Source organism: Scleropages formosus, chromosome 9 (assembly GCF_900964775.1).
Source record: "Scleropages formosus chromosome 9, fSclFor1.1, whole genome shotgun sequence".
Lineage (NCBI taxonomy): Eukaryota > Metazoa > Chordata > Actinopteri > Osteoglossiformes > Osteoglossidae > Scleropages > Scleropages formosus.
Window position 1 is genome coordinate 20,852,737 of NC_041814.1, and position 27,330 is coordinate 20,880,066.

General features: G+C 42.9%; 1 protein-coding gene and 1 long non-coding RNA gene across 3 annotated transcripts in view; both read right to left on the reverse strand.

Annotated features, from left to right (window-relative positions):
• Nucleotides 1–1,778: 1,778 nt before the first annotated feature.
• Nucleotides 1,779–27,330, reverse strand: part of LOC108935522 (contactin-associated protein-like 2) — a 300,803-nt gene continuing 275,251 nt past the window's right edge. For both annotated transcript variants that reach the window (XM_018754213.2, XM_029254781.1), the window contains 4 exons: nucleotides 26,068–26,161; nucleotides 7,578–7,808; nucleotides 3,054–3,128; nucleotides 1,779–2,927 (listed from right to left, as the gene is read on the reverse strand). In XM_018754213.2, the coding sequence (XP_018609729.1) occupies nucleotides 2,728–2,927; nucleotides 3,054–3,128; nucleotides 7,578–7,808; nucleotides 26,068–26,161 (600 nt within the window). In that variant the 3' untranslated portion in view covers nucleotides 1,779–2,727. The remainder of the gene's footprint in view (nucleotides 2,928–3,053; nucleotides 3,129–7,577; nucleotides 7,809–26,067; nucleotides 26,162–27,330) is intronic.
• On the reverse strand, nucleotides 18,338–19,038 carry LOC108935523 (uncharacterized). Its single transcript, XR_001966213.1, has 3 exons — nucleotides 18,939–19,038; nucleotides 18,506–18,665; nucleotides 18,338–18,388 (listed from the first exon to the last, which is right to left on the reverse strand). It is a non-coding gene; the product is annotated as an uncharacterized LOC108935523 (long non-coding RNA).

The following is a 27,330-nucleotide window of genomic DNA, read 5'->3' on the forward strand; positions in this document are numbered from 1 at the left end:
ACTGATGAATGTCTTGAAGCACCTAGCTCCGATTTTACAGGGAAGTCTAACAATGCCAAAAGGAACTCCAAAATAGAACATATAAATCTTTTAAAATATGCCATGTGACTTTCAAAGTTACACACGATGTGCAGTATTGTGAAATACACAGAGGTTAAAGGACAAACACTACCATGGTGCAACCGCTTAATTCCTGCTGCAGGAGTTAGTCTGTAATTTACAATTTGAGAATTAAAAACTAAAGTTTCGACAACCAGTGAACAACTTATGTTTCACAGGCTTTTTAATTGTCTTTCCACCTGGTGCTTGAAACAGTATGTATTAATAACATTTATATTTCACTACGTATTGGGTCTTTTTTAGGAAGATGAACCAAGCAATTCCATCACAGTATTAGTTCACATAACATTTTAGTTTTACTGGGAAATGCCAAAAAAAGTGTTGAATGAGTTTATGGACAAGTTAGTTTTAAAATCAATGAAAAAATATGCGGCCATTGTTGTTTTGGAGAAACCCGAATGTAATGGCCATGATGGTCTGCAGCAGGGCAACATACTTTCTTTTGAATACATTCATTTGTTAGCACTCTACCATTGAGAAGTGAAGGGTTGCTGTTTTAAAAAGCTGGATAACAAGAGCAAGTCTGGAGTCTTTTCTAATAACCTAGATTAATAAAATATATGCTTTATGTGTCCCTGGCAAATGAGATGCTAGATTCTAGGCTGGGTCCTTTAGACCCCCTGCAGTTTAGATTTAGGCCATGTCTCTCAATGGCTGATGCTGTTAAGGTGGAAAATAGCTACATTCTCCTCTAGGCTGGCACTCGCATTTGCACCTTTTTGGGATTTACGAATATTGCCAGCAGAACGCCGCAGTGCTCCAAAAGGCAGGGTTAGTGGTTGGGTGCTGCTGCATCTGTGAAGAGATTTTGCTATGCTTTGGGGGTGGGGTGGGGGGTGGAAGATGTGTTCCAGCCAAGATAAAGAATCAACAACTAATGAATATGGGTGAAAATCAGGCAACATTAATTTGCCCTCTTCTTTGCCTCACACAGCCCTTCCCAGTCACGCTGAGTGGCCGTCGCTGGTGCTCACTGATACCTGAGCTCAGTATCGCTGCTGGGAGGGGGAACTGTAGCAATACCTTGTGGTACCTGCTTCTGCTCTTCTCTGATAAAAGCCCATGCTCACATGAGGGGGGGGCAACTGCTCTCCTGGCTTGATAATCACCGATTGCCCTGGTACTCCCACACCATTGCTGTCTACCAAACAAAAGCCAAATCAACCAAAACAAACAAAAAGCTGTTTATTGACTCTTTGCATTACATGCTGTGATGGCCATCTTGCAGCTTCTGCCCACTGTGCTTAACTGTCACAGTCAATCTTTTGGAGTGGGCAATGGGCATGGACCTTGTAACCACTTCTTTGCAGGAAGAGTGACCCAAATTGGATTCTGGGAAAGCAGAGACCTGTGGGCACAGTAAGTCAACCGTGAGTCCCCAGCCGTAAAATGGGTGGTGGTGACTTATACAGGCTCAGCATGCACAATGGGAAGGTGCTTTTGTACAGTCATCAGCACCCTAGATGAAAAACAGCCAAATGATTGTCCAAAATTTTGCAAAAAAATAAAAACATAAAATTTGCAGAGCTGTGTGACAACCCATAGATGCTCTAGGATTGAATTTAAGTGAAATACAAAACATCTAACCCAGTCTGAGGATAGACAATACCAAAAATAAAAATACTTTTAATGATTTAAAAAAATAAATAATGGCATAATATTTTGACCGGACAGTAACAGCAAAGGTAACATTTAGCTTACAAATGATAGAGAAAATGGAAATTAAAAAAAAAAAAAGTGTCATAAAATTGAGTTGCTTGCAATACTAATCTAGTAGTGGAGGGTATTGGCCCTAGTAGAGATCCCACAAAGTCATGTGTGTGTGAACAGTCCTTTGGTGGCTAACCCACATAGTAAAAACACATTCCCACCGATGGTGGAGTACACTCCTCTGCGCCCTTCATCTTGAAGGCTAAGTGGCCGCATCCCCAAGGCACCTTGGATTAAGCCAGATAACGCAGCTGGGTATAGAACCACTCCTGTCCCAGGTTTGCGTATGATGTGTGTGCCAAAGATCAACCGCACCCTCCAAACAAGGTTTTCATGTAGAAAAACTCAGCAGAAGTAAGAATGTTAAGACTGGACTGTCTGGCAACTCGAACATGCTGTTACGAGGAGCAGTGATGCGTGATGGTCGAGTATGATGCCATCCTTGAACCGAGCCGTTATTTTTGTTGTTCAATACCAACTGAAATAACATGGATACAATCTAATGTCGAGTAAAGTAAATCTGTTCTATGCATGTATCATTTATGAATTAGAAAATATTCACACAGGCCATTTGGAATACCTGTGTCCATAACATTAATTTCAAGGCTGTTTGGGAGTTTAAGGAAGAAAACACAAGTGGCAGACTTTGGATACCCAAAACCAGGTGAAATAAATGGTAAAGCTGTGTGCTTCAATGTGACATAACACTGAGACGATTTTGCGAACTCCCAAACACCATGAAACATTTAACAAAAGCCATCCACAATACACAGTTGCTCAGCAGGGACATGTTGACGTTCCCTTTTCCCTGTTTGCCCCAATCTTTAAAAAGCCACCCCAAAGTGTGCAGATTACAGTAAACCCCCGGCTCCTGAATCCCTCTTTTGCATTGTTTGGTTAGATGAACCACTCTTTCTTGCTCTCGTCTATGGTCTCTGAGAAGTTAGGGTCATGTCCTATGATGGCGGCATCGGCATTATCAGCGGACTCCACGCCCTTTGCCTCGTTGGTGTGGTAGGTGCCCTTGTGACGGAACATGTAGCGAATGAGGAACACCAGTGTGCACAGGATGGTGAAGATCACCACGGCGATGACACCTGTGTGCAGAAAAAGAGGACAGAAGCACGCTGACCATATGTCAACACACATGGCTGTCGTGAATTTCCTGCGGACTTACTGTTGGAAGCGGGGTACGGGCAGAAAATCCCACGACTGAGTCCTACCTCCGATTATTGCGGAATTCCTGTTGACTCCGTCAGGTATCACTCGTTCCTCATTGAACGGGAAATCAGCGCCAGCTGGAAATGGGGAGGGGAAACGTTTTTAAACTCTCTTGAATACCAAAAATACAGTATTGACAGCTAGCCTGAAAACCATGAAATCACGTCACCCAGGAGCTTTGCAGCTAAGCCAAATATGTCACCAGTTTTCACAGGCTCAAAAACATGATTAAAAATTTCATCTCAAGTTAGAAATGTCAAAGGTTATGATGAGTCACAGGTTCTCTTCTGCACAGTGTGTCTCAGGACCCAGAGTTATAAGTAGTTCCGTAGCCACAGTTTTGATAAAATACACATTTTATTAATGTGGCTTTTCATGGACTGCACCAACATATCTTATGTTAGGTGTTCCATTTTGCTGAATTATAAGTAACATAAGAGACCAATATCTGGCTCATTTCTATGTTAATAAAACGGACTAGGGCTCCCAGTATGGTGATATTTTCAAACATTCAAGGCTCATTAAGCCTTAAAGAGAAAGATTTTGCTTCGTGTGCAGAGGTGGTATAACTTATTTCCTGGACCCCTTTTTTTTTGCAAACCACATTGCGATAATAGATTTCCCTTAACTAGGCAGGAACAGTGTTGTTATTTAATAGCCGCTTTTATCATCGCTGGTCAGTTCAGGCTGCTGAACGTGGATGGGAACCTTTAGGGATCTCCTCTAGACCTTCCACATAAAGTGTGCCAGGTGGAGGTAGGATCTGAAGAAAGTGGCTATGTGGCATTCTGGGAAATCATCAGAAGAGACAAAGATGCTGGCAGAAGGCAAAGCAGCACCTTCTATGTCACTGCTAGACAGTGTGTCGAATTGTCGAAATGAGCAGAATATTATATTAGATTGTGGATCAAAATGTGGGTTCTTTGCAGCTTTAATCAACACCTCCGTGATGCCCATGGTGCTCCTCCTTAAACTGCGGTGTGAGGAGGACTGTGGCCTTCACTGGGGCCTTAATGCCACTCAGGGAAACACCCATCATTCAAGAGTGGGATGCAGTGATTGCGTTTCGATGAATCCTCTCAGCACAGTCCTACTTAGATGGAGATGACTGAGCTGTGTGTGCTGCTTTTCATTATAATTCACTGTTAGTGCTTCATTACACAGCTTGACTATGAAGATCAAGAAACTGTTGGAGATGGGTGTCTAAACTATTTTAACAAAACACTATCAGCTCCCCCTGAAAGCTCAGAACACAGAAAATCAGAGGTGGCTAATTACATTTATTTAGCACTTTCTCCAAAGCAACCTCCAATGAACTCTATGTAGTGTTATCAGCTCACACATCTTATTCACCAAGGTGACTGACACTGCTAGATACACCACTTATGATGGGTCACTCATCCATACATCAGTGGAACAAGCTCTGTCACTCACACTATGGGGAAACCTGAACAGCATGTCTTTGGACTGTGGGAGGAAACCCACACAGACACAGGGAGAACATGCACACTCCACACACACAGAGTGGGGATCAAACCCACACCCTCTCACACCACCCAGGCACTTCAAGACAGCAGCGCTTACTTGACGTGCTACCGTGCCACACAGCAATGATTAATGTCTAAAAGAAGCACACAAGTGTTTTTTTTTTTTTTTTTGGACAATGCTCTGGCACCTCGAAAAAGCTGCGAGATTGACTTTTACAGCAATTTGTTCAATGTTCAGAATAGTCTATAATAAGTTAATGGTAATTTTTGTGAGAGTAAGGATTATGAGGTATAGTGATCGGAAAAAAGGTTAACCAATGTACATATATTATGAATGGTGCTGTAGTTCTGGGGGGAATGGCAGCGCAGCGGATTTGGCCTGTGCCTGCTCTCTGGTGGGGCTGGAGTTCGAGTCCTGCTTGGGGTGCCTTGCAACGGACTGGCGTCCCATCCTGGGCGTGTCCCCTCCCCCTCCAGCCTTGCGCCCTGTGTTGCCGGGTTAGGCTCCCGTTTACCGTGACCCCGCTCCGGACAAACAGCTTCAGTCGACGTGTGTGTGCGCTGTAGTTTTTTTTTTTTTTTAAATACACATACACCATCACTTCTTTGTCTGCAGAAAGCAGAGTGCATAACTATATAACTTTTCACATACATGTTTTAATTTTTTGCATAAATATAGCCTCTGGGCTTGTGCACTAGTTCAGTTCTAGTTTCTTTTCTTACTTTTCAAATGATTTTACCATAAGAGCAGGAAACAGAGGAACTGTCAAACTTTTTGGAGGGAAAAATTTTAATAATATTAAAATAAACTGCAATTCTGCTCAGTCTTGTTAGTACCGGATGGATGCAGTGTGTGGGCAGAGAGCAGGAGGAGAAAGTGACGGCTGGTCTGCTCGCTCCCGCTGCCAGCGCCACAGGGGCTGTGTGCAAGAGGCCGCCATGCTCTCAGGGCCGAGACTCTTACTCTGTGCCAAGCACACAGAGACCAGCATGAGCCAGGACTGCGCTAATCCTCTGCAGTGACCCAGCACCCGAAACAAGAAAGACCCTTCGAGAGCACACCCCGCAAGCCTACTCCTACGCGGAGAGCAAGCGGAGTCCGATGCATAAAATAACAATGTTAGCAGAGAATCCCGCGTGACTTGACAGTATTTGTGTTGCGGGAAGAGGAGGATTTCAGTTCTTAACCTGCACACAACACAGGCTGGATCATTGCCTTGTAATAGGGTGTAAACTGCAATGCAAACAGTACTTAAGGCAATGAAACGGATAGTGTTTCACTATAAACTGCAACATCAACTGGGAGAATGAGGCCTATAGATCTTCTGTCCCAGGCAACTGCTTGACCGTGCATCTAATAAAGACCTCGGATCGATAGGCCATTCCTCTAAGTGCACTGACGTGTCTGCAGTGCCATTCTCCAGGGAAATATCATGCAGGCTAAGCAACTGCCAAAGCTAAGCCACTGGAAAAGACTTGTATAAACACATTCTTCAAAATCCGATAGCACCGTGTTAATGCTTTGTGTTTAAAAGCAGTGTACGGCATCGCTACATGAATGAAGCTTTAAAAATTCATTTGATGCCTGGGATTTGCTGAATAGGTTCAGATGGGCATTGAAAAGTCACTGATGGCAAGATGGTAATGATCTGCTCAAGTATGCAAGGATATGAATCATGGTTTACTCTGTTTTGGAACTTCATCAAGGAATGGCTTTTGACAAGGGGTCTGGCAACAGAAGTGGATTTCATGGGGGGGGGGGGGGGGACAATTGAGTCTCAGTGGTCTAAATGGTGATCAGACTTGAATCAAAACATTTATTGTAAAAAATTGATTTTTACGAAGCTTACGCTGCACATCAGAACATGGCATTTTATTTTCTCATTTATTTAAAACAAGAGATTTGGTTGAACTGGTGACTAAATTGCCTTAGAGTATGTATATATGTATATATATATGTGTGTGTGTGTGTGTGTGTGTGTGTGTGTGTGTGTGTGTGTGTGTGTCATAGCCTGGTGATGATGTCCTATGCTTCTGGAATAGAATCCAGACTACGATGGTTCTGCATTGGGCAACATAGTGTAGTGTACAGAGATGCTGCCTTTGGATCTGAAGGTTGCAGGTTTGAATCCTCGTTACTATTATAGTACTCTTGAATAAGTTCAATTACTCCAACAAAAATTATCCAGCTGTGTAAGTGGGCAAGTACAGTGGTACCTCGGTACTCGTCGTTATTTGGTTCCGGGAGGCACCAAATTTTAAGGAATAATGTAAATAAATTTAATGTGTGCCCAAACCAAAGACAATGCACATGTAAAAAGATAGGGTTGTACATCATTACTTTACATGAGAAATAAACCTAAAAATTAATAAATACTTAGATTAAATAAAATAAAAACTTCACTTTACCTGTATTGAGAAGAGTCCATGGCCTAATGGGATGGTGGGAGGAGAGTGGTGAGGAGGATAGGTTACATGGAGTGTTGCTTGGAAGAAGAGTCCCCCTCCAATAGAACATATGTGCCTATTATTTCTTTTTTTTTGCTCAATGGTGGTGCGAATTAATTTTCTTTTCTGCTCAGCGCTATCACTGCTCATTTTCTTAGGACTCATGATGAGGAAAAAAGTGCAAAAATACACAAAATGACCAAAGAAGCCAAGACCGCAAGGGGATGTGCACAGGGCAAGAGCTACCGCGTGACTAACGCGTGACCCTTTGTTTTGGCTGGAATTCGTAGCGAGTCACGAGGCAATCGACACCGACAAGTTGTAGCTTGCGCATCGAGTACCGGGACGAAATTTTTGCGTCAAAATGCACCGAGTACCAAATTCGACAAGTTTCAAAGCAGTCGGGTACCAAGGTACCACTGTAATTGTAGGTAGCTTAACATTGTAAGTTGCTCTGGAGAAAAGCATCAGCAAATGAATAAAAGATCACGGTGCAGATTGGCAGGATTATATGGAAGGGACAAAGCAGCACAGTAAAGAATGCAATTCAGTGTTTTATTCAGCAAGACATATCCGACTAAGCACTCCTACCTGAATCCAGGTGCCATGGGTCTGTGGCAGCAGACATTGGTGGGATGGTCAGGGGGGAGGCCCCACAGTTGGACTCTACCAGTTTCCCTTGGACGGACACAGGGGCAGCGATGCGCGACCTCAACGCGGCCTTCAGAGGGGCGATGCCGTTGAACTGCACCCTCGAGAGGCAGCCCACAAAGCCCGGCGTGTTGTACTTCTCAATCAGGACCGGGTCGATCTGACCCGTTTCTGGGACCAAAAAAAAAAAAGAAAAGAAAAAAGATAAATGAAGCAAAATTAGAAGCCGATTGCACCCAGAGGCGAATCACAGCACCATGTGGAGAGCTTTATACAGAGCAAAAGAAAGATGGATGACGCAGAAGGAATGAGAAGCTTTACAGATGTATTACATTACATGCAATACAAAATCATAATCTCAGGCCACAAGATCATTCCTCCTTAATTTATATGCATTTCAAATTAGTCTCTGAGGGCTGCAGCATGACAACTATCCAGTTATAGTGTATTGCTAAAAAAAAAGTGTGTTAATCACGATCAATGTATGCATATCAATTTTGGACAGAGACTGCAAAATCTCCAGCTCACACTAATTTTACTACACTTTTAATTTTCCGCAACATAAAACATTAAATATTTTTACAAACCACACTCAATAGAAAACCAGTCAAAAGCTTTATCTTTTTACATTATGGAAAGTTAATTACATTAAATTTAATAAATTAAACCCTTCCAGACAGTTTCATAACTTTCGCTGATACTGTACAGCACTCCCTTCTTGTCAAAACAGCAATGCAACAGTACACCTGCCGACAGCTTCAAAGTCCAGCCAAAATTCAGATGCAGCTTACAGGAAATTTAAAACAAAGGCACTAATTCAAACTGCGCCATGTATCTTACATGTTTTAAAGAGTGTCTCGCTGATTTTCCAAAAAAATCCTTTTAAGTTCTGCAGTTCACCTCAATTTCAGCTGTTTTGCAATGGAATTTGAATTGGCTAGGATGAATTGCTCATGACAAACCCATTTGCCACGTAAAAAAATCATTTTTTCAATCTTCAGTGGCGCTGTTCCAAACATGGACATCCACAAAACGAATGCATTGTGTGTCTTTCCTGTAATGTCTTGAGTTGACATTCTTCTGGTTTGCCTTAACTGAAATTAACCAAGTCAGTCCAGTCTAAATGCAAAATTATTCTTCATTAGCGTGTTTAAAGAAACAGAAATTAAGCCTTGATTCAGTCCTCTTGCCTTTTCTATTAGTGGTTAATTATTCATACCCTGCTCTGGTAAACGTGCATATCCACGCAGCTTTTTTTTTTGTCTTTTTGTCATGGTCATTTCAGAGGTGTCAGTTTGCTCTTCTGTCTCACCCACAAAATGGAGGCAAATTAATGGCAGTGGTTCCCTATATAAAGTGATCAGAAAGTCTACACGGAGTAGAAGTGATAACTACTGAAGGCATAAGGCTTGTCGAGCGCTCAATGGACAAAAAGTCCTCCAGCTATGAGGACATTCATTCTGCAACCTTCACTTTCATAAATCTCAGACTGGTACCCAGTGCTACTGTCTGTACTGGCATTTATACCTGTAATCAGTTTGTGTAACTGTCATATGTTCTTTATGGAGCATTCAACACAGCACCGTCAATCTAAAAGAAACTGAGATTAAGTATTAAATATTAAATATTTTGCCACTACAGAATATCACTGTGTGTGTTGTAAATTGCCATAAAAAAGGGGAGGGGGGATTATGCCATTTCATTGAAAGTGGCCCTTGCAATTGCAGCGGATGAGTCTGGCTTAAATGACGAAATCTGTGGTCAGATGGTTTACTATAAATGATCAGAGGCTTGAAGGTAGCCCGTAACAGGGTGGACACAATTCCACAATGAAAGACCTTGAAAGAATAGTCTTTTCACGCAGACAACGTCCCTCAGGACTTTGTGCAGCAAAACCGGAAACCTCATAGCTGCTAAAAGCACCGCGTGAACTGACAGCGTCTCAGCTGTCAGACACCGCACACCCTGCACGACGAGTACCCACTGACGAAAACGTCCGTAAAAGAAAAATACAAACATATGCAACAAAAATAGGAAAACATAAAATTATACATATGTGCCAGGACTCAAAAGGCTATTCGTTAAAATTGGGACATAGCTTACGGCAAAGTTTAAACAACACCTCAAAAAAGGAAAAATAAAAATTAAAAAAACAGGGTATTTTTCCATTAATTATTTTCAAGCAAGAACTTTGAGTAAGATGAGAGTCCAAGAACCATGTAAATGTCACATGCATCTCAAAGAAAGTGACTTTCACCTCAGGGTTTACTCACAAGGACTAAGGTCATTGCGCTCATAATCGTTTCATGAATACTTCACATGACATTCAGTTTCCATGGCTTGCTTGTGAGAGAGAAAACCACAGGCAGATACCTTATATTGAGAAGGAAAAAAAAAACCCATGTCCTCCGGCTCAATACACTTCACGAGACCAATGGAAGGATGAAGAGAGCCCATGCTGACTATGGCTCAGATGAGCTCGACCGAAATGTCAAGTGTTAATTTGAACAAGAAAGGAAAAAAAGGGGAAACACTGATACTGCACAATTCAAACCGCATGTCTTTCCCACTAAACAGTTTAACTGAAATATTTCAAAAGGTCTGTAAAGTAATTAAAATCCTGACAATGGAACAAGACAAAAAAAAAAACAGCACCGTAAGAGACATTGCAATAAAAAAAATTTGTTACACTAGAAACTTCTAGTCTTAGTTTTTAACGAAAAGTGTTTTTGTAATGTGTCAGATGCCTTCACTCCTCACACAGATATACTACACACTGAAATATGAAAAATAAGACATTACTGCTATTTCACACGGCAGCAGTGTTAGTGTGCAACTATGCAATGAAGACATGACACACATTCACACACATCAGGGACATAAGTCAACAGCTAACACCCCATTTTCCTAGCTGGTGCACACTTCCACTGTAAATCAAACCAAGCCATTTATTATAAATGACTGATTACATATCCAGTCCACCCACTTCACCTAATGCATTCCTCTTGGCAGCTTGATTAAAATGACTATGCTATGGTGGGCTTACCTATGGTTTTAAATTGCACATTGCTTTTCTTTTTCTAGTAGAATTTCAATATTCAACACAAAATTCAGACAACGGGTTTTATCATATTCAGTGTGTAACGCCTCATACTGTAAAACAGTTTTGGCTGTATTACAGATACACATTCTCTTTTTAAGATGGGACTGCAGCCCATATGCAGGAGAAAATCTTAAAAGCAAGGGTGGGGAGACAGAAATTGGGAAAAAAAATACCCCTCCCAACTATCACTGTAAAAGCTTCAACTTTAATGTCAACGATTGCATCACTAATACCAACCACAATAACAAATGAAACAACCGGTGGTGAAAGAACAGAACTCCAAGTTTGCACTTGTCATTTTTGAATTTCTACAGTGTTTACAAAATGTTAATTCAAAGTTAGAAGAAACCAGATCACTGGGGGTCTTTCTTCATCTCCCACAGGTACAAAGATTATAATTTATCAAACTGCACTGAGTGCTGCACTGTACATGCTGGCTCCTTGGGGGACACACTATTGGGGGGCGGGGGGCGGGGTGAAGGTGGTTCTAGGGCTTGGGCGGGTGGGTCAATGAATGGGAGAGGTGGAAAAGAAAAGAGGGGGAGGATTAAAGGGTTCCCATGGAAACAAACAGATGCTTATCAAGGGGGATCGCGACAGGCAGACTCTCGAGAACAGAGGAAGCGTGAAAATGAGTGGAATGAATTAAAGGGAAATATCACGCTGGAAAAAGGCACTTCATGCCTCGGGTATGCAAACCAAGTCCCACAGCATGACTGCTGGTGCCTGACTGACCCCCTTCGTGTTAGGGTGTGAAGGCGGACCGCATTCTGCGCCGCTTCACTGTGTGTGGAGAGAAGGAGGAGGAGGAGCTGCTCTTTCGATTACACTGCGTGATGGTCCCGAATGGTAATGAGCCCCCATGCTGGATAAAGGCTGTCAGGCTGCATGTGGTGACAAATACGACCAAGAGAGCCACAGGGTGGGCCAGGGCTGGGGAAAGAGTAAGGGTAAGGGCACCCTAACCTCCATCCCCCATCCCAGGATTGCAGGCACAGGGCCAGAATTAGAATTTACTGTTTCACCTGCCACCCCCACCCCAACACATGGTTGGTCTCCCTCTTGCGTAACATACAATTTGTAATTTGGGGAATGGGGGGAAACACTCCATCTCTTGTCAAAAGTTACCAGCTCAACAGCTTTCACTGCAAACCACATTACAATGAAAAATTAGGTAAACCGCGCTTTCTAGAAAGGGAAGACCGAGCCGCATTTCAGGCGCATGCTAAACACAAACCACGACAAGAGGAGACGCCGAAGAGAACAGTACTGACATGCCATTGGCACGCGGACCCCCGCAGTGACCGCTGCAACTCCTTCACTGCGGAACACAATGGCTGTGCTACCTGTTTGTGTGGCGCCTCTGTCCTGCTCCCCCTCTCTCCGCTGACCGGACTTCTCTTGCCCTCCTCGCTGGAGCTGTCGGCCGCCGCCGCCTGGATGTGCCTCTCTATCAGCCCCGGCCAGGAGAGCCCACGTTAGCCTCCTCTCGCTCCGCCACCGCCTGTCTGCCTGCAGCCTTGGCTCGCGAGCTCTGAATGCAGCCAAGGCGCTCCAGCCCCTCGCCACACCCCCCCTCCCCCCACCTCCCACCTCACACCTCCCACCCCCGCCTCACACGTAGCCTGGGAAAATCCTGGAGCCTGGAAGCGGATCAGGAGTCCACGCTGGATGCGACTGATGATGTCACACAGTGTCCCCTTGCAAAGGGGGGCTGGGCCACACGAACCCTGCCCAGCATTCAGCAAAATCCACCACAGCCCACTCTGAAAGGGACCAGAACATGTCAACTGGTGTGTTCTGATCAAAAAACAACCAGGAGACCAGCTGGTAGTGGTAATGGCTGCTGCCCCTTGTACAAAATGGTCGCAAGTTGGAATCCCACCTCCAGCTGTAGTACCCTTGAGCAAGGAACTTACTTTAAAAAAAACATAAATCCAATAAAATCACCCAGCTGTATAAACAGGTAAATAACTGTAAGTCGCTTAACACTGTAAGTCGCTTTGAAAAAAAAAGTCAGCTAAATAAAGGAAATAATGTTTGGAATATCACAATTAGAATAAGAGCAGGAATATTAAGTGGAGAGCATATGGAGGTGAAGGATTTATTTTTATTTATTTAAATTAAAAATTTTTGGGAAGGTCTTGACTCACCCACTTTGCATATAAACAGAGACTCATTACCTTTGGCTTTGCAAAATATCAAACACAGCAACATGCAGCATTACCAATGAGCATTAAAAGGGTTAAACTGGCTCTACTGTAATATCTGAAAGGTCTTTTCACAGCATAATCTGTCACTTTCTACTGCTCTATAAGAACAGGGTTCAAATCCTGGCGATGACATACAATCTCCTCCTGGAAATCAAGTCTCTGGCCTTAGGTCTTTTATACTGTGCTGTTTAATCGCAAATACTTTGGTGATAACCCAGGTGTGCGTGTGTTACTAATGGCACTCTGCTGCTGAATTTCACACTTTCCTAATCGCACCTAATACTAACAATACTGTTTGACACTGTTCAGTTCCATACACTAATTTCTGTTTGCTACAAAGCTAGATTCTGTATGTACAGTGTACATTCAGCAATATAAATTAAAACATATACAAATATCACTCTGATGAGAACAAACAAGTTCAACTGGTTTATTTTTAACTTATTACTCGCTGGCTAATAAGCCTTCATTAAGCCTACTGATAGATTTCCATTAAAACATACGGAAGCTCAAGGCTGAAACATTTAGAGCGCAAAAAATTAAACCAATTTCACATCAAACAATGGCCCCAAATTGTTGACTTTTTTCCACAAGATAAATTTAAAAACATCTTCAGAGATAAATTCCAAAAGCCACTGCCTGTTCAACTGAGATAAATGTATTTTTGTCCATCTAAGCCCAAATATACACACAAGCCACCAAGTGAGCTGGGGTTATCAAAGCATGATAAAGGGCCACCAGCCCTGGGGAGAATGAGGTGTGGTGTTGCCAACACTTGGGGTTTGGGGGGTGTCACTCTACAGGAAGCAGGCTGTGAGCTTTCTCTGGACTGCAGGGAGCCATCGATCATAGCAAAGGGGTGGGCCTGCGCAAATTACATCCCGTTACAGTGACAGCGACCTTAAATAAATTTTAACAGGGCATCCACCCATTTGTATTTATAGGGTGTTATCACTCTAAATCACGTTGAGATGTGAGCTAATACCTGGGAGAGGGAGTTTAAGGTTCAGCGGTACAATATCCATAAAAGTGTAGGTGATGAATTAATTAAATAAACGATTGCCTTCCCAGTTTTCCAGCAAGTATGACCTAACTGCACCGTTGTTCCTGGAGCTTGAAACAGCGGTGTATGAGGTATGTCACTTCAGCTGCACCAGGATTCCATCTGCACTCTTGATGAGATTTCGGTGAATTAATGCTGAAGGGAGATGCCGCAATGGGTAGCTTGTGCCTGTGATTTAAGAGCAGGCTGTCAGCAGGGAGTATAGAGCAGTGGTTTTTTTTTTTTTTAGAAAAAAAAGGCTTTTACACAGTTTGGTCCTCAGATCCCTAGATCTGATAGATCCTTAGATGGCAACTAAACGGTTAGATATAGCTGAAAGGGAAAGAGGAAAATATAAGAAAGCTGAGCAGCCTTCGATTGAAAAGACTCACTATAACTCACGTCAGATACTAACTAAAGGCTTATTTCCTTGCATTTACTTGGCAATAGAGCTGTCTTTGTACTGAAAAAGGTGAAAATAGCTGCATTCATTCTAAGCATCACTGAAAATGAACTTCACATCACCACGTTGTTGCTCCAGCTGTCACTTATAGAACCACAACGGCTTTGGATGGTGAAATTTATTTGCCACGAATCTGGCGTTTGTTCATTTCGCAGCAAAGTGGCGCATCGACACTGGGGTTATTTAGTATGCCACTGGTGTGTTGATCGAGAACCGATTAAGAAAACACCAGACGGCTCAACAATGGGAAGAAAAAAGGTACAACGTGGCCCACAACGTGTAGAAAGACACACAGCATCCGCACACTGCCGGAGACCGAGCTTGGGATGAGCGCAGCTGCTGTCGCACCATCATGCAGCACCACAAAGGGCTCCTCAGCAAACCCTGAAGCCTTTGTGCTCCATGCAGATAGGAGCACTGGCAGCAGATGATGTGCAACTGTCACCAGCTCCAAGGGAGCATTTTTAACACCTCACAGGAAATAAACACCCCTCCAGCACCTACGAAAATAATGGCCGATAGCTATTTCTTCAAATGCTCGTTTCGGTTTTCAGGAAACATCAAAAGGCAATGTTCAAATGTTTATTTTCAGAAAGATTATTTGTGTCTAGAAACTTGCACAGAATAATCTGCAGAGGCGATGGCTATTTGAACATTCTTTTTTGAAGTTATTTTATTTTTTGACATTTGGAAAAAGGTGGATTCAAGACATGGTAATTGCCAAGTAAATTGCTGCACATTTTGTTTTCCTCTTAGGATTATCCTGTTAATAATGTGCAGTGCAATTTTAAGTGTTTTATATTTGGCTCTAAAATGTAAAGCAACCTCTCGAACTGTGGTGGAACACTTGTTCTTCACAGCACTGAAGTTTGGATGGTTATTGGCAAAGACAGCTGACAGACTTTTTTGAATTTGAAGTGTCATATCACGCCTGTACGCAGTCTGCTCATGTTATTAGGACAGTATTTTATGAATCCAGCTATTGTTCAGCACTTGGAAAATAGAACAAATGCAGGTATTGCTGACTTGCTCATCTTGCCTTGCATGAGAACAATTAATGCACCCATCTTGTGTCAAAACTGTGGTAGGGAACCACAAAATCCGATCATCTATTTGTATATCTATATAACCATTTTTTTTGTGGAATTAATTTGAGGATTTCTTAGCTGAGGATAAAACCCTGTAATTCCAGTATTTTAGCAATGATACTTTAACCTTACAAATGTAATAGGATTATGGCTTCTGTAGAGAATACCTCTCCTGGCTCTGCTTGTGTGAGATTTTTTGGCTGTCACAGCTTAGCAGTTGCCATTTTATTTGCTAACCACTGAACACAGACATAATAAATATAAAAGAAAATCCACAAATCACGCAGCAGGGTGAAAAAACTGTACACAGAGATCCGTATTACCATCTGCCCTTTACATTCATTCATTTAGCTGATGCTTTTCTCCAAAGTGACTTACAATATTAAGCTACCTACAAATATTTACCCATTTAAACAGCTGGGTAATTTAAGATAAGTGCCTTGTTCAAGGGTAGTAAAGTCGTAGATGACATCTGAACCAGCAACAGCTCTAACCACTAATTTCCAGCCGCCCCTACAAATTTATGAATGGTTACCTCAGGTCCTTTATCCATCCATTATCGATAATCACTTGGCCAGTCCAGGATTTAGGTAGTCTGGGGTTTATCCAAGAAACATAAAGGATGTTTCAGGGTACACCAGAACACCAGGAATGCCAGTCTATCACAGTGCAGCAACACCCAAACGGTCATTCATTGACACACGCGCACACACAGATAAACTAAAGGCTATTTAGAGGCACCAGTTCACTCGAAACGCATGTGTTTAAGCTGTGGGCGGAAACCAGAGTACCAGATTTGCATCCAAGCCCAACCCCATAGCTCAGGCACTGTGAGGCACCAGCACTACCCTCTGTGCCAATCTGCTGTTTCATGAAACAATGCACATTTGTAATTTGACTATGTAAAGGGTCATTTAGAACATGACAGACAGACCCACGCCCGCTAACTGTATTTAACCTAAATACACAAAAATCTAGTATGCAGAAAGGAACAAATCACTCTTTCTATGTTATTAACCTGAAAGAAGAAACACTGGAAATACATTTGGTAAATTATGACACGATGAAATTTGCACTTGTCCGGGAAGGTAGAATGGATAAAGCAGGCACTGTGAGGCCCAGGCCGCCTGACATCACAAAGACTGATGAGCTAGAACTGAATGCAAATCAGTACAAATAATATCATCCCTCGGGACAATAAACCACAGGCTGATTTAATTACAAAGCACAGTTTCCTGCAATTACTGCAATTCACACAGTTTACCAACAGTTTAACAGCTGCAGCCACTGTTTATAAAATTGATTGTTTTTTAATTTGCTTGTCTCAAACCACACAGTTTCTTACAGGGACCATGGATTTAGTAGCTGACCTCTGGGTCTTAGAATATAGTTCATATCCATCTTAACTCCTTCTCCCATAAAAATGTTCTGTGCTATGCCATGATGTGGGGATATGCATCTCATCAACCTTCATTATGCACTTTGGAATTAATTAAAAAATAATAGAGCAAAAGGCTGTCAGTGGTGACACAGGTCATTACTGAATATAAAAGCTAATATGACACAAGATGTCTTTGAAACTATTGTCCTCATACAGTAATGGCTTTAAGATGCTCTATAACCGAATGCTACCCGACTATCAGATGGCATGGATTTTGTACCCAGGCCAGATGGGGTAAAGATTCGAGCGGTAGGGGTTATATTTATGCTAATTTTTTAATAACAAATGTTGGATTTCTATGTCATTTTCAGTGATCCATCTGAACAATGTACTTATGGTTCATAAGTTAACAACTTGGACACAAACGTGTCCTTACCCAAAGACTGTGGAAGAAGGATATTGGTGTTCATACCTCAGAAAACTGATTTTAATGACTGTTTTCATTAATTTCACTACCAAAAAAAAAAATTACATTATAGAATTATATTAAAAATATAAATTGGCATCACATACCCTACAGAATACATATCAGCTATTTTCAGACATGTACTTTCTTCCTTAATATGTCCTGTTTGTATATGTGTAGCGCAACCCTCCGTTTACCTGACTATAAGGGTGGTGCCCTGGGTTCTATTCTTCAAGACCCTGGTTATTGTCTATAAATGCATCAGTAAAACTGCTCCCAGCTATTCACAGGAGTTGATCAGTCGCTACACCCCAGCCAGACCCCTTAGTTCGTCTACTTCAGCTCGCTTGGTGGTCCCGTGTATGAAAGGTAGAGCACGGAGGTTCTCGGTTCTGGCTCCCTTGTGGTGGAATGACCTTCCCCTCTCACTCAGAACTGCAGAAACTTTCTACATTCAAGAAGGGTCTGAAAACTCACCTTTTCCGGACCCATTTTGCCCAAGATCTCTCCAGCTCATGCATGGTGTAAATGTTCATGCACCGTAACTTCATGATCGTCCCCAGATAAGCCTTTGCACAGCCGCTACTCTGGCATTGTATGTGATTGATTGTGTATAGGGGAAAAACAAAACTGGTAGGAGGGTATCAGGATTCATCTATCCTGTGTTTTATGCACCTACTCGAGCGATGAACATCAGTGCATAAAAGTGTAAAATAAACTAGGTTTACTTAGAATCACAGGTCTGCAGCCCTCCTGTCTCTGCAATTCAATTGTGTTTTTGCTGAGATGTACGTCGCTTTGGACAAAAATGAAAAAAAAAAAAGGCGTCTCTGCTAAATGAATAAATGATGTAAAATGTAATGTAAATGTTTTAACAACTAAAATGTTATAAACAAACTCAAACAGCTCAGTAACACAACAAAAATGTCAAATTTATTAGTTTTCCCAATGGAGAAGAACTTGTTACCGGGCCGAAAATCCCGTCACGTCAGTCTCTGTAATAAATGCAAATAACCACAACATCATGAAGAAAATACAAAAACAAAGTACAAAATATAATGAACAATAATAATCTCATTACCCTTCTCACAGACAGACTAGAAGTTTCGAACCTTTTTACTCTCGCGCACAGTGTCTCGATTCTCGAACACTCCCGCAGTAGTATTTCACCATATGCATAATAATAATACACCCTCGTTGTCGTTGCATTGCAGGCCTGATCGCAGCTTTTCGTTTTGTACGTTGAGACCGAAGAATAATGGTCGCTTCACTCTGCGAGTAAAGACAAAAAAAGCCCGCAGTTTACCTCGTCACGTCAGCCGTCCACTCGCGTTCGGCAGCAGTTAAAACTCTAACGATGCCCGGACCGAGAAGAACAGCCGGTAGCGCGAAGCGCGCGGCTGGGTCTCGAGACTCTCGCTCCGTCACACAGGCTGAAATTCGCAGTTTCCTAACAAAATCGTTGGACACAAACGACTACACCACGGTCCGGAAACTTATCTCCAACTCTCGACACAACACAATGAAAATGAAACGACAACTCACTCTCTCTTTTCGGTTGTATTTTGGAGCAACCAGAAAACGTCACCTTCTCTTTCCTCATACACCGCAGCATTCACACCAGAACAGCCCACCTCTCTCTCTCGGACCCTTCTGGAAGCGTCTCGAAACTTTTGCCGTCCCTTCCATCCCTCTTTTCTCTAATTGGTTTCCCCCAAACCAAAACCCAATCAATTTGCAATAAATGCAACACTGACATCAAATGTAGGTTGTACCTGTTCCAACGCGTGTTGGCACGGCTTCAACCAAACTATATATTGAAATCGTGAACTTGATTTAAACCTTCCAAAGAAAAAAAAAAAAAAAAACAACAAACTAGTAGCACCACGGGGCTACGTATGTATCAATACATGAATAAATGCATAAATGAATTAAGGAATAAACAAACACAGTGGGTGGTGAGGAAAATATCAGACTATATGATCAGTGCTAACAGACACGTGGAAGTAATTGAAGTAAAGAACTTTTTTGTGTAATGAAGAAAAAAGCCTGTAAAGACAACCGAATGAATGAATGATGCAACTCCATGCTACAATTATTTATTACAGTGAAATTTCTGTATTTCTGCTTTATGTATTCATTTGTTTTCAATTTTAGCAGATTTGTTCATCAAAACATTTTCAGATCCCCCCCCCCACCATCTTGCCATCTCGGTATCTTCACGCTATTTTTTTCAGGTTGCTGATTCTTTCAAAATTAGTTGCAACTTTGCTGATACACTTGCAAGCTGAGCACTGTGGAAATGTTGATTCGCTCCCTCTTACATTCTATGTTAAGCACACTGTGCTATATAAGAATAAAATGAAATGATGTGAAATGAATCCATCCTTCCATACCCTTGCTCATACCTCCGAGAAACTGCTATGGTAGGTGCTGTGCCTGCTGACTGCAGATGTGATCTGCCTGCTGCGTAGACTAAAAGATGCTTCAGACCCAAGAGGTGGTGTCAGTGGAAAGCACCGGGGCGCCAGATTCGCCCTGGTGCAGCCGCTGTGTCTGTGGAATGCCAAGTGTCCACGTCTCGCTCAGTCCTTCACCTTCACAATCACCTGTTTCCACGGCAGCAGCGATTTTCAGATTTCACACTTATGCAATCTATGTGCTCGATTCTTGCATCTCTGCCTGCGTGACTGCGCTCCGCAGTTCCCAATGAGGAATAGAGAGCTCTTCTGTGCCATTGTGCTCTACTGCAATACGTGACCTTTTGTGTCCTTACTGCTGTCACAGCCTTACTTTCTCTAAAGCTCAAACTCACACACACACACACACACACACACATTGCCTGAAACCACTTGTCCCAAGCGGGGTCGCGGCAAACCGGAGCCTAAGCCAGCAACACAGGGTACAAGGCTGGAGGGGGAGGGGACACACACCCAGGACGGGACGCTAGTCCATCACAGGGGAACCCCAGCAGGACTCAAACCCCAGACCCACCAGAAAGCAGGACCCGGTCAAACCCGCTGTGCCACCGCACCCCTTTAAGCCCAGACTTGTATTTTTTTTCCTTCATTTACTCCCCAACTTCTTGTTCAGTTCAGTTCTCACCCGCTGTACTTGTCAGCTATATTCCCCAAATCAAACAAGCAAATAAAATTCACAGATACAGAAGGATTTCATCATCCTTTATGGAAATTTTCCATTTTGCATAAATAAATGCTGGAGAGTAGCAAGATAATTCTTCAACTCTTTGTCTGCGGTACCGAAAGGGAAAAGTGCGTATGAATTATAGTCAAGCACGTTCTCAACAAATCCACAATAACAGTAATACGTAAGTATGTAGATCGTGGCCAGTAGCAGAAAAGACACCAATACAAGAGAGCCTTTATCACTGACCAAAAAAAAAGGATACTATCCCTTTGTCCCTTTAAGTGATTGAATAAAAAAAAAAATACAAAAAAGCAGGGAAACTCACAACTCAGCTGTGACCAACAATGCACACACAAACAAAACCCACATTCAGTGGAACTATTGTTCTACTCATACCCTCCTGTCTGCTGATCGACTGCCTCTTAAATCATCCGTAGCAGCATACCGGCGATGGGGCAGCTGGTTATCATTAGAAGACAACAGGCAGCCAATCAAGTCTAAACCCTGGTACCACCAGCTTAGAGGATAAAAAGACACATTGCAGCATTCACTCCCAAAAATTCACTGACCATTGGCACTTTCTAGCATACGCTCAATGCACTTGATGCCATGTGACACCTGCTGCCCCCCTTGCCAACCCAAAGTGTAAATTGTGCTACATGTGCTTTACATTGCTGTGTTGCCAGGGGTCACCGTGTTCTGAGCAGACATGCAATAAGTAGCACATAACAGATCATCAGACTGTATTAGCATCACTGCAGAATTTTACAATGAAGATGCGTTAATCGTCTGAATCAGCTTCAGGTCCTTTGGCACGGGAAACAGAGGCCAGATAATGCAGCTCACTAAATGAATTCAAAGGACGTAACTGTGTTAGCCGATGAGTGTCATCATGTCACGGAGCCAGTTATTCTCTTTCTCCTTTCTGGAAGAGCAGAATGGTAGCTCTGGGACAACTGTACACAAATATATACGTATATACGGTATATACATTTGTATGGTTACATTCTTCAATGGGGGGGGAGGGGGGGGGGGGGTGTGGTGGTGCAGCGGGTTTGGCCGGTCCTGTTCTCTGGTGGGTCTGGGGTTCGAGTCTTGCTTGGGGTGCCTTGTGATGGACTGGCGTCCCGTCCGGGGTGTGTCCCCTCCCCCCCTAGCCTTGGGCCCTTTGCTACTGGATTAGGCTCCGGTTTGCCGCCATCCCCCTCGGGAGAAGCAGCTTTAGCCAATGTGTGTGTGCATGTGTATATTCTTCATCATTATTTTTTCTATTTTTCTGTTAGCTGATGCCTTTCTCAAAGGTGACATACAGGGATAGGTTACACACACACACACATTATCAGAACCGCTTGTCCCTTACAGGGTCACGGGGAACCGGAGCCTACCCGGCAACACAGGGCGTAAGGCCGGAGGGGGGAGGGGACACACCCAGGACGGGACGCCAGTCCGTCGCAAGGTACCCCAAGCGGGACTTGAACCCCAGACCCACTGGACAGCAGGACTGCGGTCCAACCCACTGCGCCACCGCACCCCCGGGGATAGGTTAATGCATGGCAAATGTAATTAAACACAGTGAAAACGTGTAAACTGAGCGCTGTAGTTCTGCTACCGCTCTGGATTTTTTTAAATCTCTTCTTTTGGTAAGCAGTATCATCTGACTTTTCTGCTTAATGCCATTTTGCTTCACCATCTGTAATGATAAAATTAAAATGGATTTATCATCTACCATTTGACTGGTTCGTGTCATTTCAGTTTAATTGTTCAGAAATGAAGGTATTTTTCCTCCATCCTTCATTATTTAAGATATAGACTGAAAATTGGAGATACAACACTTTTTTCCGACTTCTTTTTACGCTCTTTTGAAAACAGAAATAAGATGCATTATAATGCCCAAAATTTAAGCACTTATCTATTTAATAGGGATCGTATAGAGTTATCCTTGGGAATGACATCCCCGGTGAGAGACCGGGGTTTCTGTACTGTGTCTGTATTCTTGCTGTGGATATCTTGAGTAATTGAAAATGAATGGTGTTGTGGGTGCGACATTATTTCAGCACATTCCAGGCTGCAAATCTCATTCATCATGAGAAAATGGCAGGAGTGTTCATAGGAGATAACAGGTGCTGTCAGCACTGATTTTTATTTGTGAAACACTACTATATATGAAAAAAAAGAGTAGAAAAAAGTTTGTCTATGAAACAGACACTTTGTAATTCCAAGGCCTGTCCCTGAGCAATAAGAATAATGGTGAAGGAGTATCGGAGAGAGAAAGAGAGAGATGGGAACACGCTCTCCTGCATCTGTCATCTGCCATTCATGATAACGCCAGGCATGCTGAGCAAACAGCTGAGGGTTGAACCGTCTGATCGATACCCCTTAGACAGCAAGCAGCAATTTGACTCAACAGCGGGGATGCTATAGACTTGTGGGTCTACGGACTTATGTTCCTTGTGGGTTTAAAATGATCCAGGAACAATAAAATGCCCTGCAGATTAATGTGAGAGCAGGTTGTCTGTTTGGCGCTGATGGTCACGCCTGGGTTTGAGAGATTGCCGAAGGACGACGCCTGAAACACTTTTTTTGTTTTTAAGTATGTCGGGCTCGTTGTTTGGGCGACGGATTCCGAGGTATGGAGCCCCTCCATTGCCAATTGAGATGACGGTGACACGTTCTTGCCAGGACATCCGTGAGGCACCTGCCCGTCAAGGTGGCGACAGCCGCTCTACTCCTTTGGGTAGGGCCTGGACCCGGAGGTGAATGAACATTGGCAGGGAGTGGGAAAGGAATTTTCAAGCAGAGCTGCACATTGAGAGTCCAGAAGCTCTCCCTTGGCCAGTAGACACCAGCCCATATATCCCGTCATGACCTCTGAGCTGCTTCATATAAGCTGATGACTCCAAACTGCCGTTAATGAGTGTGTGTAACTGTCCTGTGATGGACTGCCATCCCGCACACAACATGCTTCTAGGACAGGCTCCAGACCGCCAAGACACTGCACAGAACAAGAGGTTATTGACAATGGAGGGATGGATAAAGAGGAACGCCTCATAATTGTCGCTCTCTGCTACATTAAAAAACTTTGGATGCTGAGACTCACAGTGGCCTACATGACTTCACGAAATAGATGCTCGTATCACAAAAGACAAAAGGTGCTCAAGTGAGCTAAAATTTCAAGTTGAATTTGAAGCGGCTATGATGACTGATGACACAGGCTGAGACCTGATCTACAGCAGGACACTCCCATGTAAAGGACGACCATTGAGATATTTACACACTGGGGCTCCAGCCCCAGCTTGGGTGGAAGGATAATTCTGTCAGGGAGAAGATGCAGTGGACCAGCAACGGAAGAACTGGGGTCTGATTCTCACACATGGTGAACTGTTATATCATGGTCTTTTGGGGTCTGGGGTCCATTGATTTACTAACAGAAAGTGGGATTCTCTGTACCTTCTGTACCATCCATGGAAATTCTATTGAAATTATAATTTTGCACAGCACTGCCATCCTCATATGGTGGACACACTGCAATGCTGAAATGGGAAGGCCTTTACCAACCAGACAGAGAGGACTGGAAAAGTCCCCCAGGACAAATGTCACACCCCAGAGTGTGATGCTGTATTTCATTCAGATGAATCGGATCAAGGAAATATGCCGAGCCGGGCTGCTTGACTTTCATGGGGCTCTATCAGAGCAGTTGAAAAGGAAATTTCTAACAAAATGGATTTTGCTTTAAACTAGAAACGAACCCAACAAAGACATGAGGAGTATGTATGGACAGCTGGTAGCATGAGGGTTAGAGCTACTACCTTTGGATCCAAAAGCTCCAGGTTCAGTTCCTAGCTTTGGCTGTAGTACGCGTGAGCAAAGTACACACACATTGCCCGAAACCGCTTGTCTTGAGTGAGGTTGCGGCAAACCGAAGCGTAAGCTGGCAACTCAGGCCTGGAGGGAGAGGGGACACACCCAGGACAGGATGCCAGTCCACCACAAGACACCTCAAGCAGGACTTGAACCCCACACTCACCTGAGAGTGGGACTTAGCCAAACCTACTGTGCCCCCTTTTGAGTAAAGTACTTACCTTAAATTGGTCCAGAAAAAAAAAAAAAAATACACGGCTATATAAATAGGCACATAATTGTAAATACCTTAACATTATAAGTTGTTTTGGAAAAAAAGACACCAGCTAAACGAACATATGCATGTATGTAAGAAACAACCCCAAAGCATGCAAGGCCCTAATGAATAAATCTCCTTTTGTGACTCAGATATAAACAGCACTGTTTAAATATTACTACTTATTTTATATATATATATATATGTATATATACAGTATGTATATGTATAAGTTAATATACAAGTTTGTATGTTACAGCTAGATAATTTCTACTGTAGCAGCTTTTGGGGTAAGTACCTTGATGGAGGATATGAGAGTGAGAGCGAAGAGCAGAACCATGACCTTCTGATCGCAGTAGGACAACCCTACCCACTACTCCTCCTGCTGCCCCATTTTAAGAATTAATCTAATTAATTAGGTACCCTCCATTACTTCATGGGATGGGTTCCTTGGTAGCAACTGGTAGGGCAGTGGTTAGAGCTGCTGCCTTTGGATCTAAGGGTCAGAGATTTGACTCCCACCTCCGGCTGTAGTACCCTTGAACAAGGTACTTACCCTAAAATTGCTCCAGTAAAATTACCCAGCGATATAAAGGGGTAAATCATTGTAAGTAGCTTAACATTGTAAGTTGCTTTGGTGAAAAGGGTCTACAAATGAATAAATGCAAATGTTCAGGAATGGTTCCTTTTGCACCACCCATCCTAAATGCACCAATTCCTAATACTGACACTTATGTGAAAGAAGGTTCATTTCTTCAGCAATTTCCTACCTTCTTTAACATTATACAGTGTTTTTTTTTTTAAACTGCAGAAGAACTAAAGCTGTTCTCTTCCACTTTACCAAGTTACTGAGCAGAATGTTCACAGGCTCAATTCAGAAAACACTCTCATTGTAGAGAAAAGCAGCCAAAGCATCAAAATCGACTTGAAAGGTGTCTCTCAAATTGCCCTCCTATTACCCTGCTTGTTCATGGTACGGATATGGAAGGGGAGGGAAAGTGCCAGATGAACAGATGGTGGCTGAGCAGTGACAGCAAAGGGTACGAGAGATCGCAACGAAAAGGAGCGAAGCAAGACTGTACTCCTATAGGTGTGGATCAGCAGTACAGCTGGATTTGTGTGAAATAAAGACTAAAGTGGTGCGAAGAGCGACAATCTGCTCTCCTCCCGAATCTCAGGCTCCAGAACTGGGCTTCAGCTTTAATGACCCCAAGCAGAGAACCATCCGGAATCAGAGCAGTGTTCGCGCGTGGGAAACTCCGCTTGTACCCCGTAGCAGAGTAAACCTGTAATCTTAGCGAAGCAGGGCGAAAAGCATCATCTAAAAAACACGCAAAGCAAACACACAACCACGTGTAGACGGCAGAAATAGCAACAGCAGCTGGGAGCATCGTAAATAACCGGAGCACTCACCAAAAACCTTGCCCAGGAAGAGCGTCTTGACAAGGTTAATCTGGGTGTCAGAGGCGTCAGGCAGGGCATAGCTCACCGGGGGGTAGTGATCCAGCTGCGGGACAAACAGTCACATGTCACCCTGGAGCAGCTGAAGCACTTTGAGGGCCGCAGCGTTGTCTCAGTCCCCCGCTGCGGTTCGAGTGGCGCCTCGGCGGTGAGAGCCTCCGGCCGGCCTGCTGCCTCCATGCTCTCTTTCGACCCCAGAGGACAGTCAGTCCAGCACACAACCGCTGCGATAAGTCAGCAGCCCGAACTTGATGCCGAGGATGGCGGTTGTGAATATCCATTTTTGATCATAAATGTGCACACAGTGTGGTGTGACAAAGGAACGTGTTCAAAACACATGTCATATCGTGTAATTCCCAGTGTTAGATCACTAAGGAAATGTAAGTGAGCCGCATAGCTGAGTGTAATCATACACCTTCAGTGCAAATGAGCATTCTTTATTGTCCATTTCTCTGAATTTCTCCATTTAAATGGCAATGATCGAACTGAAATGGGAAAAACAAAACATTTGTATTTGAATATGTACGAAAGACATACAGTACGATTGTTACCAATTAAACACAGCAATATGCAGCTCAGTGTAACTATGAAACAACTCAAAAATAAAAAAGAGTGCATTACATATATTTAGTTCTTAGCTTTAAAGGTGGTTTTATTTTTGTGAAGTCACATGCAGTACTATGGATTGTGGGCCAAAGCAATTATGGAGCAACACCGCCACCTAACGGTCATAATTGATATTGCATTAACGAGTCCATTTACTGTTGAAAACATTACACTCTGCCGCCCTCTTGTGGCCACATCGCTTCTCTTGACACGATAAAAACAGGCTTATTAAAGGCAGTAATAAGAAGGTTAAATAGTACTAATAAAAAAGTTATATTTAAAATATTATAGGAGTAATAAAAATAATGACCAGAACATAATAGGACCTCCAATGGAACTTTTTCAGCGATATAATGTAAGATGTGTCAACTACAGTAATAACCCACTAAAAGTTAATGGATCTGGGAGACTTTTAAGCTGTACCGACATCGAGAACAATTCTTAGACTGCAATGCATCTATTACTTAGGTGACATAACATTAAAAAAAATCAGTTTATGCTTCAACACAATTCAGACACCCCCCCCCACTTACACAAATTGACCGTTCTTCAACCCTTTATTAAGTCAAAATTTATGTATGTCAGATTACATATTAAATACTGTAATAA